This window comes from Protopterus annectens, chromosome 3.part1, assembly GCF_019279795.1.
Source record: "Protopterus annectens isolate FY-2018-M chromosome 3.part1, PAN1.0, whole genome shotgun sequence".
In the NCBI taxonomy this organism is placed as follows: domain Eukaryota; kingdom Metazoa; phylum Chordata; order Ceratodontiformes; family Protopteridae; genus Protopterus; species Protopterus annectens.
The window spans coordinates 1591864763-1591880180 of record NC_056732.1 but is presented as its reverse complement, the minus strand read 5'-3'; the positions used below and the strand labels follow the sequence as shown (position 1 = coordinate 1591880180).

At 40.5% G+C, this 15418-nt stretch overlaps 1 protein-coding gene across 1 annotated transcript in view; it reads left to right on the top strand.

Annotated features, from left to right (window-relative positions):
• Positions 1-15418, top strand: part of LOC122797823 (vomeronasal type-2 receptor 26-like) — a 153766-nt gene that overhangs the window by 43925 nt on the left and 94423 nt on the right. Inside the window, exon 2 of the mRNA XM_044066346.1 lies at positions 3546-3773. Within this exon, the coding sequence (XP_043922281.1) occupies positions 3546-3773 (228 nt within the window). The remainder of the gene's footprint in view (positions 1-3545; positions 3774-15418) is intronic.

Below are 15418 nucleotides of genomic sequence, written 5' to 3'. Positions count from 1 at the left end.
GTGCTCCATACCGGAGGTCAACCCATCACTGGTTAGATCAGACCATAAACTAATCACCCTGGACATCCACACCCCACCACCACCCCCAACCAAGGAAACCACAGTGAAAAACTTTTCTAAAGCAAACTTCACCTTACTTAAGGCAGAGGTGGTAAGTTTCACAGCCCCCACGCTAAAGGATAACACTGCCCAAGATGCAGAATCCTTTACAATTGCACTCTATGAGCACCTACAAGGATGCATGGATCATGCCATCCCTAGCAAGACCAAGACTCACTCCCCTAAGAGAAGGAAACCAGTCTGGTGGACCCCTGCCATAAACAGGTTATACAACAGAAGGAGGAAACTAGCTCAGAAGAAAAGCAAATCCCAAGAAGGAAAGACATCCCTGATCAGTATCAGTAAGAAATTAAGGTCCCTCATAAAATCATCCAAGGCTAACTTCGAAAGAAAAATAGCCAAGGATTCGAAAGATAACCACAAAGCCTTCTTTAGCTATGTCAAGAATCAAAATGGCAACTCACAGATATGCTCCGCATTACTGCAAAATAGCACAAAATACACTAAACCTACTGATATTGCCAACATCCTGGCAGATAGATTCAGTGCAAACTTCACCTCCCTCTCACCTTCAAAAGGGCCCACAACAATATCAGAAAAGTGTGGTGTCCCAGAAATCACAAAAGCACAGGTGAAAACAGCCCTTTCAAAAGCCAAAACACAGCCTCAATGGGGCCAGATGGTGTCCCAGGCTGCGTCTTGCACGAATTACAGAACGAACTAACCCCCCACCTAAACACGCTGTTCAACCTCAGCCTCTCCACAGGCTATGTGCCCATAGAATGGCGCACAGCAACGGTTATTCCGCTCCACAAAGGAGGGGCCACAACTGACCCTGGTAACTATCGCCCCATAAGCCTGACTAGCCTGGTCTGCAAGGCTATGGAGTCCATCATCATGGAACTCATTAACAAAGACATTGGGAACCTCCAAACACTTGACCTGACCCATTTCGGCTTTGTTATGGACAGATCATGCCTACTAAACCTGGTTGACTTCTTCGAGACAGTCACCAAGGTCATAGACGCGGGAAAGGTGGTTCACACAACCTGCCTTGATCTCACCAAGGTGTTCAACACTATTCCTCACTCGGGTATTATAGAAAAACTCACCAGCCTGGACATAAATCCCTACATCACAAGATGGGTTGCCAACTGGCTTACAGACAGAACTCACACGGTAAGAATAGCGGGCTCCAGGTCCGACTCTAAACCAGTCACAAGTGGTGTCCCGCAAGGCTCAGTTCTGGGACCCCTACTGTTCGGCATATATTTCTCAGAAGTACAGGCAAATGCAGGAGGACTATGGCCAACCAAGTTCACCGATGACTGCAAACTGGGAGCCTTAAATGACTCTCCGGCTGACACAGACATCCTTCAAAAAGGCCTTACTGAGACAGAAACCTGGTGTCAAAGTCATGGCCTCAAGCTAAATGTCAAAAAATAAATAGTCATCACATTTGGGAAAAACAAAACACCCATGAATTATGACATAGGCGGCAGCCCCCTTAATACAGAAGAGGTAATAAGAGATCTGGGGACCAAGGTAGATAGCAATCTCTCCTTTGACAATCATATTGCCAATGTAGTTAGGAAATCCATCTATGTGGCTCATCTAATTACTAAGGGGTTCGCATCTAGAAATAAAGAGGTTATAGTGCCCCTCTACTCGTCACTCATCAGACCCATCATAGAGTATAATGCCCCATTTGGGATGTACCTCAAAAGACACTTCCAACAGCTGGAAGACCAATAAAGCACCCCACCAAAAGGATTACTGGCCTCAAAGATATGTCCTATGCAGCCCGACTGAAAAAACTCCAGCTGTACTCAGTGGCATATCGCTTACTCAGAGGTGATCTCTGCCTGACTTACAAAGCCATGTCCAACTCAGAATTGATGGACATGCTCCACCTAAAGAAATCCAAGTCACTGAGAGCCACTCGCTCTAGTAAGCTAAACCTCACCACAACAATAAATAGAACATGCTGGAGGGATAGATTCCTGACACAGAGACTCCCCATGCTTTGGAACAAAATTCCTAACTACATTAGTCAGAGCCCCTCACTAACACTCTTCAAGAGAAGCCTTGACGAGTGGATGGGTAACAGAAAATACACCCCTGGGATCACTTCATTGGCTCTGCTTGACAGAGGCTCAGTTAATTAATCAATGGGGTGGCAAAAGCCGACACACTCTGGCTAGGCTTAAAAATGCCCTCGGGCAGATAGCCTAATACCTACATATGAACCTATAAACATGCTATTTCCAAGATATTAAGATGCATAATGCTTCTTCTGTGTTCTGTGTGTGTGTGTGTGTGTGTGTGTGCACATCTATATATAGATATATATATACAGCATCTATGTTAAATAAACAAACGCTTAAAATGTCGAGTACAACATACTCGAAGACTTTTAAGCAAACATTTATTTAATCGACAGCTCAGAATGTCGGAAAAAGGAGTAAGGAAATATGTTGTTTGGCCAGCACTGAAATATGTGACATATTACGTCATGTAAGCTACTCCTAATGGCATCGTACAGTGCAGAATGGGAGAATGTCCCATTGTGCAGAATGGGAGAATGTCCCTTTTCTGCATGGAAATGCGGTCTTGCAGTTGGTATATTTAAGTAGGGGGGTGTGGGGGGTGCAGAGGAGCTTGCCCCCCTGCCTGCACCATTAAGGTATGTTTTTCTTTTTTTTTTTTTTTTTTTTTATTGATAGATTTGAAGTTGCTGTCAGTTGGTGTAGTGTCTTACAGCACTTGGGAGGAGTAGGTCGCCAAACAAAACTTTTCATCATTCTGGATTACGACATTCTGAGCTGTCAGTTAAATAAACATTCACTTAAAAGTGTTCGAGTATGTTGTACTTGACATTTTAAGCATTTGTTTATTTAACATAGACCCTATACACACACACACACACACACACACACATATATATATATATATATATATATATATATATATATATATATATATATATATATACACACATATACACACACATATGTAAATTCATTCTCGGGGTACTGCCCATGTCCCTTATGGACAGAGGTAGTCTCTAAAATGACTCAGGGTTCTAATACCCAAAGACCCACTACCCTGATACTACCCCATCCCATATATATAGGGAATTAAGACATAATATTGATATTGTCATATCCTGGGTATTATTGGCTAGGCTTGTAAAGGCTTTTGTGCCATTAGCCTAGTAATCACCTATGAATTTATGAACAGCTTTTATACAGTAATGACTCATTTTGGCTAATAAACTTATATATATATATATAAATATATATATATATATATATATATATATATATATATATATATATATATATATATATACTTTTCTTAGCCTTCTTTATAACATATCTCAAAACAAAATTATTGTTTACTGTCTACAAAACAATTTCAGCAAATAACAGATAAACATATATATTATATTAAATGTTTCACATTTTTTTTTGTATTTGCAGCTGTCTCTGTATGTATGGAATGTGCATTTCTACAATGACATGGGTGATGAGGTATACTTTGATGCAAGTGGATACCCACCATCTATTTTTGATATTTTTAACTGGTATGTGACACAGAACGGGTTGTCTACTTACACCAAGGTTGGAAACTATGAATCTGCAACTTCAGCAGGATCTAAACTGGTCATAAATGATGAGCTCATGGTATGGAAAGGTGGACAACAAAAGGTTAGACATGTCTTATTTGATTCATCTTTATAGAGGAAATACACTTAAGCAGTGCAACATGCATAAGAATGTTTCCTTCTGAGCTGATTTAACTTTCTAATGAAAACTAATTAGACAGTGAAAAAAAAAACTTGGACTAGATTGCCACAACACTTATTTTCCAAACTCCACATGTGTTTGACATATGATGATGAATCCTCCAGCAGTCCTTGGCTGATAAATAAAATTCACAATTTCTGATGCACTTTATCCACCATAATACTCCAAAATCCCCATAATTAAATAATTTAATGGAATGTGCATCCCAGTTTCACAGTGAATCCCAATAAAAAGTAAAGTACCTCTATGTATATCTTGAAGTGGGAATAATGTGCTCACATGCATTCAGTGCAGAGCAGGTTTGCTGCATGTCTCAGGAAAAACTGTATCAGACTGCAAGTTAAGTCTCCTGTCTGTCTTCTTACCTCTCCACCCCTCTTCTGCTTGTATGTAGTTCCATCTTTACAAAAGAAGTCACACTGCTGCATCTGTAAGAGATCCATAGGTTCATAGGTTGGTACTAGGCTATCGGCCCTAGGGCCAATACAAGCCTAGCCATAACAATTCCCTGGCTATTTCTTCCCACACTATTTACTTCCCTGGACCCCTGTCTAGCAGGGTGACTGACATGATCCCCGGGATGAATTTCCTTTCCCCCATCCAATCGTCAAGGTTCCTTTTGAAGAGGACCAAGGAGATGCTCTGCTTGACATGTATGGGCAGTCTGTTCTAGAGTCTGGGGAGTCTCTGGGTCAGGAACCTATCCCTATAGCATGTTTTGTTTATTATGATGACAAGGTTTAGATCCCTGGAGCATGTGGCTCTGAAGGATTGGGATTTCTTTAAGTGTAGCATGTCCAGCAGCTCTGGGTTTGACATGGCCTTGTATGTTAAGCAGAGATCGCCTCTGAGTAAATGATATGTGACAGAGTATAGCTGGAGTTTTTTAAGGCGGTCAGCATAGGGCATCTCTTTAGGCCTGTGATTCTTTTAGTGAGGTATTTCTGTGGCCTTTCCAGTTGTTGCAGATGTCTTGAGAGGTACATACCAAATGGGGCGTTGTATTCTATAATGGGTCTAATGTGGGATGAGTACAGTGGGACAATGACCTCCTTTTTTCTGGATGAAAAGCCCTTAGTGATGAGGTGCACCACATAGAAGGAGTTCCTGACTGTTGTGGTGATGTGGTTATTGAAGGTGAGACCACTGTCCACCTGTGTCCCTAAGTCTCTTATCACAATTTCGGTATTTAGTGTACTGCCACCTATGTGGTAATTCACGGGTACATGCTTTTTCCCAAAGGGGATAACTATACATTTTTTGGCATTGAGCTTGAGCCCATGGCTCTGGCACCAAGCATCTGTTTCTGTAAGGCCCTTTTGTAGAGTATCCAAATCATTTGGGGATTCAATAATGGCTCCCAGTTTGCAGCCATCTGCTAACTTTGTTAGCCAGAGTCCCAGAGTGTTGGCCTGTACTTCAGAGAAGCAGATGCCAAACAAGCACAGTCCCAGGACTGAACCCTGAGGTACTCCACTTGTCACTTGTCTGGAGCTGGATTTGGAGTCAGCTACTTTTACAGTGTGGGTTCTGTCAGTAAGCCAGCTGGCAACCCATTGAGTGATGTAGGGATTAATGCCCAGCTTAGTAAGTTTATCTATGATTCCAGAGTGGGGGATGGTGTCAAAGGCCTTGGTGAAGTCCAGACAGGCTGTGTGGACTGCCTTACCCTCATCCACGGCTCTGGAGACTGATTCGAAGAAGTCAATCAGGTTCAGGAGACAAGATCGGCCCTTCACGAACCCAAACTGGGTGGGGTCCAATGTTTGAAAGTTGCCAATATCTTTGTTTATAAGTTCCATGATAATACATTCCATGGCCTTGCAGATCAGGCTCATCAGACTGATGGGGCGGTAGTTCCCGGGATCCAAGGTGGATCCCCCCTTGTGGAGTGGGATTAACTCTAGCTGTGCGCCACTCAGTGGGCACGAAGCCTGAGGTGAGAGTATGATCAAACATGACACTTAGGTGAGGTGCCAGTTCATTTTGTAGTTCATGTAGTACACAGCCCGGGATGTCATCTGGTCCCATGGATGCTGTATTCTTAGCTTTGGAGAGTGCGTTTTTTACCTGTGTGGCCATTATTACTGGAATTTGGCAATCTTCTGGTATTAAGATGGGTCGTTTAGGGGGTGAGAGGGGGGTAAAGTTTTCACTGAATCGATCTGCCAGGATACTGGCAATATCCTTGGGATCACTATATTTAATGCCATTCTGTTGTAGCTCCGAGCAGATCTGAGCATTGCCATCTAGATTCTTGACATAGTTATAGAATGCCTTGTGGTTGTCTTTGGAATCTTTGGCAATTTTATTTTCGTAACTTGCTTTGGAGGATTTTACATGGGATCTCAGCTTCTTACTGAGGATGGTAAGGGAATTTTTTGCATTGTGGGATTTTCCTCTTTTCTGCAACAGTTTCTTCCTTTTGCTGTAAAGTTTGTTTAAGGCAGGGGACCACCAAATTTGCTTCCTTTTTTTGGAGGAGTGCATCTTGGTTCTATTTGGGATTGCACAAATTCATGCATGAGTTGATGTGCTCGTACAGTGCCTTAGTATAGGACTCAGCAGTCGAACTTTCAGTTCCCGTCTGCATGGGTGTCATGAAGTTTGTCACATCTGACTTGAGTAGCATGAAGTTGGCTTTAGAGAAGTTTTTTATGGAGGTTTCCTTACTGGGGAGTGGGGGTGGGATGTAGATGTTTAGGGTGATTAGCTTATGATCTGACATGACCAATGAGGGGGTGACCATAGGTGTGGAGCATCAATTTCCCATGTTGGTAATTACCAGGTCTAGGATATTGGAGCACCTGGTGGGACTATGGATTAGTTGATCCAGGGCATTGGAATTTATGAATTCCAAAAACCGTTGGGCAAAGGTGTTGGTACACGAGTAGCTTTCCCAGTTAATGGCAGGGTAGTTGAAATCACCCAGTATTAGGGTGTTTGGTTGTATCTTAATATTTTCCAGTATGTTTAGAAAGGTGTAGTGAGAATCTTGGGGCATGGTGGGGGATCTGTAGCAAGCTACAATTTGGACTGTAGTCTTACCTAGTGTTAGTTGCACCTGGAGAATTTCAGACACATTTTATTGGGCAACTAGCCTGGTGGTGTGAATATCCTTGGTGAATATGGACGATCCTCCACCTTTAGTGTTTTGATCCTGGTTTGGTGGTCAAAAGGTGTGGTAAGAGTTGTAGCCTGGTATTGCAGGGGTGCTAGGTCTCAGTTACTGCACAGATATCGATGTTCTCCATTTTTAGGAGTGCCTCAAGAGTGTGCATTTTGAGGTTTAGACTTCTAACATTGAGTAGCATTACCTTCAGAGTTTGCATACTTGTACATGTTATGGTGGTGGTTTTGTCCTTTGGTCTTTGCCCAAAAAATGGTACTACAGGGGTGTCAAAAGCCTTAGCTAGTATCCTGAATCCCAGGGGCGCCAAATGCAGACCATCTCTGGCAAAGCATCGTGGTCTGTCGATCATGTCGTCCCAGGCAGACAGATACTGGATCCTCTTTGAATGACACCAGAAGCTTAGCCAATTGTTGAAGTCAATCATTTTGTCCTTATATTGTGGTATCATTCTGGGCAAAGGCAGGATGCTACTTAGGGCTAGGGTCATACCTGCCTCGGCCACATGATCTGAGATCTCTTCCATGTCTCTTTTCATGTAGTCCAGGGAGGTACGTCTCAAGTTATTCACTCCAACATGGACAATGACAGAGTCATATTTGTACTTGTTGTGGAGTGACTTGAGTGCATGCGTTATGTGGCGAATCCTGGCACCCGACAGGCAGCTGACTGTAATTTTCTCCTTGTTCAGCCTGGTGAGTGGGACATCAGTGTGCCTGACTATAGAGTCACCTATGACTAAAGTGTTATGTACGTTGTCTTGTCTTAGGGGCTGTTGCTGGGTGGCACACTGGTGTTGTGTGCTATGTGACACTTTGGTTGTGATTGGTGTTTGCTTGAGTTTCAGCTTCAGAGGTCCTTGTTGCTTGGGCAGGTTACAGTTAAGGGCCTCCACATATGTGGATTTAGTGTTGCTATGAGTGGGTGTTGGTGGTGTGAGTTTAGAAGGGCTATGGGTTGCTTGAGGTGTAGTGCGGGTGTTAACCTTCTCCTCTTGACTGTCTAGCACAATCTTGGGTGGAGAGAGTTTTGCTTCCAGTTTGGCTATGTAAGTGCATTTCTCACAGGTTGTAGTGTTTGGTGGTAGGAGGAGAGTGTTGTCTGTGTACATGAGGCAATTGCTGCATTGCCCCAGTATGCCCAAATTCACCAGGTGGACAGGAGTAATCACCGGAAGCTGACCCTTGTACATGTCTGCCATGAGCCAGACATCAGGAGAACATCCCATGAAGACTGTCCCTCTGGTGTGATCATGGCAAAAAAGTGCCGCATTTGGTGTTCCCTTCTCATCTTCTGAAACAATACTAAGTCACACATTTCTTGTTTCTAGCCATGTCTTCCAGAGTAACTAACTGATGTTCTGTATATACCAACTAGCTATAGATTTTCATAGCCTTCTCTCATACCTCACCAGGTTTTTGTTTCAGCAGCAGCATTCACCACTGCCAGTTTCAACGAACTCCAGTTGCCTGACCTATGAAATTAACAGTCCCAGTAAATGTCTTCAGTCATGTCTTATCTTTCCAATAAAGTCCCATCATTTTTCATGCAAAGCATCATAGTCATCATTTTTAGAATTTTTGTACAACTTGAGTGCCTCCATATGCTTTCAGTCATCCTCGTTTCCTATTTCTACCTGCAAAGTCAGATTTTCACATTTTACAAAATCCACTTTCAGAATCACATTTGCATCTCTTTATTGTACTACTTACCACCGACTTCATCTCCTCCAACTCCTGTCTTTAAAATTTTACCAATGTAAATGTTAATATACAGAGTGACCAAAGGAAACATCCAGTTACTCTAGGCACCTGAATCTTTTCATCTAAACTGCAGTTTTAATACACAATTACTGAACTTGTATGGTCCTAAAAATGGAGGCATGCAGTGATAGCAATGCATAAGATGAAGGGTAGACTGACCAGTGGGAAACAACCTTTTCATTAACTTAAACCGTTTGGGAAAATTACCTAAATGTTGGCTAGGGGACTCACTTCAAGTTGAAGTATGCAGATTAAGGGTAGTAGACTATGCTCATGTTTTGGACAAACAAAATCATTCCACTGCATTAGCAATTTATTGATTTACCAAATATATAATAACAAATACAGGTAGCCAGGAGCAAAGAAACTGCATTTTCTTAGATTATTGCAAAGTACCTGATAAGGTGTGGCACAATCAGCTCATAATGAATCTGCAACTAATGAAATTTAACCCATACTTTTTCATACTTTAAAATCCTGCTGTATTTCACCGTATTAACTGCTGGGCTTCTGCACTTTTGCATTTAATCCAGTGTTTTACTGGTATTTTATTGTTATAATCACCAAGTTCCTGTACTTTGGGTTCCTTTTTAGTGATTTTGCAGTTAGAAAAGTTAGGGCTGCACTCCGGTAGGAATGGAGACTAACCTGGTCTCTTCTGAGCATGGAAGTCACTAAGGAAACCTTAAAGCATGTTGTTGTGATTGGCCAGTGGGCCATTTTGCTTGTTTGTTGGTTTTTCCTATACAAGTATAAAGTCTTGGCTCATTTATACAGAGCTTACCAGTACAACATTGAGATCTGAGTGTATCTGCTTCAGTCAGTTCCGTCCAAGCCAGGTAAGTAACGCTCTACATTGTCGAATTGCACTTTTCCTTGTTATGGCAAAGTGCTGCTGTTGTACATCTGCAGTTTGTACTGGGTTTCTTCATTTTTCATATGTTAAAAGCTATTGCATTTATTAACTGATGGGTTTCTGCACTTCTGCATTTAATTCTGAGTATTTGTTAGTATTTCACTTTTGTAATCACTGAGTTCCTGCATGTTGAGCTCCTTTTTTAGTGATTTTACAGTTAGAAAAGTTAGGTCTACACTCTTGTAGAAGTAGGGAGTGGCCTGGTCTCTTCCACGCTTGGGAATCACTGGGGAACCCTTAGATTGTGTTGTTGTGATTGGTCAGTGGGCTATTTTCCTTGTTTGTTGACTTTCTGTGAATGTATAAACTCTTGGCTCATTTTCAAAGGGCTTACTAATACTTGGCACCACACCATTGAGCCCAGTGTATGTGCTTCAATCCAACTCAATCCACGTTAAATAACTACTCCACATTTCTGAATTGCACTTTTCCTTTTTATCTCAAAGTGTTGCAGTCAGAGTGTTGGCACTTTTTCATATTTCAAAGTGCTGCTCTAGGTCATTCTATTAATTGCTGGGTTTCTATACTTTTGTATTAAATTGAGAGTGTTTGCTGATATTTTATTGTTATGATTGCTAGTTGTTTGTACTTTGAGCTCTTTTTTACAGTTAGAAAAGTTAGGTCTGCACTCTAGTGGAAGTAGCCTGGTCTTTTATGAGTTTGGGAATCACTGAGGAGACCCTTGAATATAACTGCTGTGACTGATCAGTGGGCTATTTTACTTGTTTGTCGATTTTCCTGTCCCAGTATAAGGTTATCTCATTTCCATGACACCACTCATCACTCAGCATCCTGTATCAATGCAGGCACTTAGAATCTGACTTTCTCTAAAAAAAAAACCAACAACCAATATTTCTTAAGTGTGTGGTTGGGTAATGAGCACTTGATCTGTATGTACAACAGCATTTTAGTTCTTAGCCAGATAACACCCAGGCAAACCTACAGTAACCCCCTATATGACCCCATTACTGTGGTTTCCACACAAAGGAGCACTGCTCGAACAGTATTGTCTTCAACAGTGCAGTTTCACTTAAATAGGAGCCAAGTAAGCCTGTTCTAGAACCCCAGTATAACTCCCCTTGTAATCCACAGTGTAAACATCTGGAACCATGGATAAGCACATTCCTCATGTCTTTGCAGACAGCTTGGTAAAAATGGGCAGCTTGACACAATGTAACATTTGTCAAATGTTTACTGACAAACACCTAATTCTTAAACAAATAGTCCGCAGAAACATATAACACCACATTCTACCTACCACTCATACTAAAGACCAAGTACTTAGACATATGTATGCTGAGGTACTTAAAAGTAATCTACCCAAACCTCAATGGCTTCTTAGATGCAGCTATAGCAATAAGGATCCTTAGCGACCTCATAAATATTCAACCAAAGGATATCCACCACAGCACAGGCAGCTTCAACTCATAGTATCTCAACTTGTAAGCTCATAGGCAAACCTACAGATGTTCTAGTCATAGGGTCATTCCACCATGAAACACATAGGTGTACTAATAACTAAGCTGAACAAAGGGAGGGTCATAATCAGCTAACTGGATCCAACAGATTACACATGCACTCAAATCATTGAAACACAAGTACCAGTATGACTCTCTCATTGTATATGTTGGTGTAAACAACCTGAGATGTATCTCTCTAGATTACATGACAAGAGACAAAGTAGAGTTCTCGGACTATGTGTCACAAGCTGGTACGAGGCTAGCACTGAGAGGAAAATAACTGACCATCACAATTGGCTTAATTTTTGGTGTTATTTGAAGGAGTACATTATTTGTCAGGTTAGGAGGATGTAGTTGACAGACCATACTGCTTCACCAGGGATGATATGAACCTGTCCCCTTTAAGCTTCTGAATATTGGATACATTTTGTCCACCCCACAGTGCCTTTTTTAGACAATGCCAAACTGATAAACCTTTCAACATAGCAAAAAAATCTAAGGATAATCCAAAAGTTATTTCTGCTCAATGCCAAGAGAGTAAACAAAAACGTTATTCCCTGCAAACTCTCTTCATTCTAGAGAACGTAAGCATCTGTATATTTATGGAGACACATGGTTTAGAGCCACAGAGAGCACCTTGGCAGTGCAAGGCTATAATGCCTTTCACACATTTAGACCAGCTACTGCATATGAAGGAACAAAAATTGGAGGTGTGTTAATATTCATCAAAAACAATTGCTCCTCAACACTGGTCATGCAGTATGGCACACTTCACCTTATCCATGTTCAATTCACCATAAGCAAAGTTCCATACCATATCATTGCAAACTATAGCCTCCCCTCTAAGACACAGAATACCCCTACCATACACCTAAACAGAAACTGGAATTACTCTGCATTGAACCGAGCACTGTATTCCTGGGCAACTTCAACTACCCCACTATAAACTGGGAAACATATACAACTTCCAGTATGCAGGGCCCAGAGATTCCCAGACTTTATCAACACAAATGCTCTGGGCCAGCTAGTCTGTACACCCACTAGAGGTGCCAACATTTTTGTCCTGATCCTCACAAATATGGGTGAACTTTGCACCCACCAGTGGGTAATGTCCTCACTTTTCAGATCAGACCATAAACTGGTTTCCGTTGAAATTAAACTAAAATCTATCACACCATCTAACCCCTGAACATTTAAGAATTATTCCAAAGCAAACCTCCTACTACTGAATGATATATTGGAAATAATCCAAGTCCTGCAAACCATGTGAACTTCACTGCCCATGCAGAATTGCTCTCAGAAACCCTGCACCATCATCTAAACAGCTACATGAATGGAGAGAAGGGGCCCGAATGGAGAGATGATAAGTCAGTAAGCAAAGGAGAGTAGTATTGTTGAAGCTGAATTCATCCTCAAGTCTTGGTGGAGTACCTTTCTGAGGTGGTCCCTGTTTTTCACAAAATCTCACCAAGACAACACTGATATATAGACTGTATTTATGTGACATATATCATGAACAGAAGTAGGTCAAAAATTCAAAAAGATAGCTGGATGCACAAGACCCAGGATAAAAAAGTGCCCAATCCTGGTAGGTGCACTAGTGCCAGGACTGGAAAAAAATGACAGTAGAATCCTCAAAATACAGAAACATTCCTACTATGGGGCCAGGCCAGGTCCAGGGGGAGGATGCCCCCCCTGTTGTAGAAGGAAGTAGCAGTCCACAAAAAAATCACAAAAACTAATAGGCCAAAGAGCCATAAAGATGACGGAGTTGACTATTGAGGATAAAAAAGAAATTATGTATTGTTACTATTATGCAAAAATCTCAGAATTTTCAGACACAAGGTATCCAAAAAGATTAAGACAGAAATTAGAGGAAAGAAAAATACTTCCACAAGAAAAACTGTCAGAAGCTTCAAATAAAACTTTGTGTTCACTAATACAACAGATTTGTGAAAAACATTAAATAGACCAATAAACTTTGAGATGTTTGGAAAAAGAAACATCTGAGGAACTGCGAATATATAAACAAAGCAGCCTAGAAATTTTTGAAAATATAAAAAAGAAATATGGACATGGGAAAGAAAGAGAGATCTGACATGGTACAATATTTATGCAAAGCCGAAAGCCAAAATAAAAACAATATAAAAAAGGTAGTCCCAAAGATATTCAAAGAGAAATACAGACAAAGGCATCCAGATATGGAATGTTTCACAATAAAAATAATATTACAAAGAGGTAATGTAGAAAAGAAGATTAGTAAATATAAGTAACAAAATAGAAGTTGAAGTTATGGAATGCCTACAAAGTGAAGGATTTGGTGTAGAAGATCTAACATAGGTCACATTACAGCATGGTGGAATGATTCCCCAAAGTAAGGAGAAACAGAAAGATCAGGAGACATTCAAAAAAGAAATATGGATATGGAAAAGAGACTTAATATGGTGAAATATCTATGCAAAGAAGAAAAAAACTAATCAATCCAAAAAGAGCAGCACCAAAGATTTTTGAAGAGAAATACAGGCAAAGGAACCTGGACATGGAAAATTTTACAATACAAAAAATAAGACAAAGAGGAAAAGCAGAAATGGAGATTAGCAATGGAGAAGTTAAAGAAACAGAAACTGAGGTTATGGATTACCTGTGAAGTGAAGGATTCAGTGTAGAAAATTCAGAAAGCACCACAACAGCATAGATCAATGGACATCCAAATTAAGGGGAAACCAGTGGAATGGGAAGCAATTGGTCAGGTGCCATATGAAGATATTTTGGAGCCTTCTACAAAAAACAGTATAAACATTCACTTGAAGTTGGACAGCAAGGGAAAGAACAGGAAACTGTGGAAACTCTGATGCAGTCAATGTTGAGGAGTGATAGGCCAGTAAGTTCCCATACAACAGAGCAACGGATGGCACAGGATGAAATTGAAGAGAATGTGCCACAGGAAGATGCTATAGAACTTTCTGTAGAATGCCCACAGGAAATGGAAAACAAAAAATGTGCCCCCAGTTTAGAAGGATATAAGCTAAGAGAAGAATCACTTGATTAAATAGAGATAGACATATTAAGATCAATGAAAAATTAGACTGCAGAAGGTCAATAAAACCCAAAAAGTCAGAAGTTTGATAAAATAAATGAATACAGTAATTAGAACTGTCCATAGAGATCCATGCGATACAACAGAAGTAAACAGGATATATTACTGTGCAGCTAAATTAATAACTTATGAAGTTCTACCACAAGAACAAAGGATAGTGAGGGAAAGGAAGGGGAGAAATCAAATACCATCATGGAAGTATCAAATAGAGGAAACTATAAAGCAATTAAGGCAAGAAGTGTCACTGTTAGAAGAGTATAGAAGAGGGAACAGATCAATAAAAATACTCAGACATGACAGAAGCAATTTGCAGTATTAGAACAAAATAAGATCTATCTTGCACTATCACAAATAACAAACTGGAAATCTCAGCACAGGAGGAAAAACATAGAAGATATGCAGATAAATCTAAAGGAAAAGTGCAAAATAAGCAGTTTATTGATGACTCAAAAAAGTTTTATAGAGAGTTGGAAAAGAAGGTAAAAGGAATTGAAAGACCACAAAAAAAAGAAGCAGATACATTTTGGAGAAGTATTTATGAAGATCCTGTGGAACATAACAAAGATGCTAAATGGATAGAAGAAGTAAAAGAAAGAATAAGAAGTTTAAAGGTACAGGATATGAAATGGGATGAAGTAACAGCTAGAGAGACTGAAACAAAATCAAGAAAAGCCTCTAACTGGAAAACCCCCAGGCCCAGATGCAGTACCTAACTTCTGGTTAAAAATATTAACATCTTTGCACGAAAATTTAGTCATGAGTATGAACTATTTATATGCAAACCTCAAACAGACACCAACATGGCTAACAACAGGAAAAACAATGCTCCTACTTAAGAGTCAACTTGCAAGCTATCCTAAAATTATAGACCAATAACTTGCCTTCTGATGACATATAAACTATACACTGGAATTAATGCAGACAGTTTATAGTCATTTAGAAGAAAACTCAATTATGGCAATAAAACAAAACGGCAATAAAAGAAAGTCATATGGAACAAATGATCATTTGTTGTTAAATAAAGTCATAGTGGAGAACTGTAAAAGGGGAATAATCTAAATATAGGTTCATAGGTGTGCACTAGGCTAATGGCCCTGGGGCCTTTACAAGCCTAGCCCATAGGATTACCCTGGCATCGTGCCACCCGACCTTAGTTCCCAATGCCTCTGTCAAGTAAAGC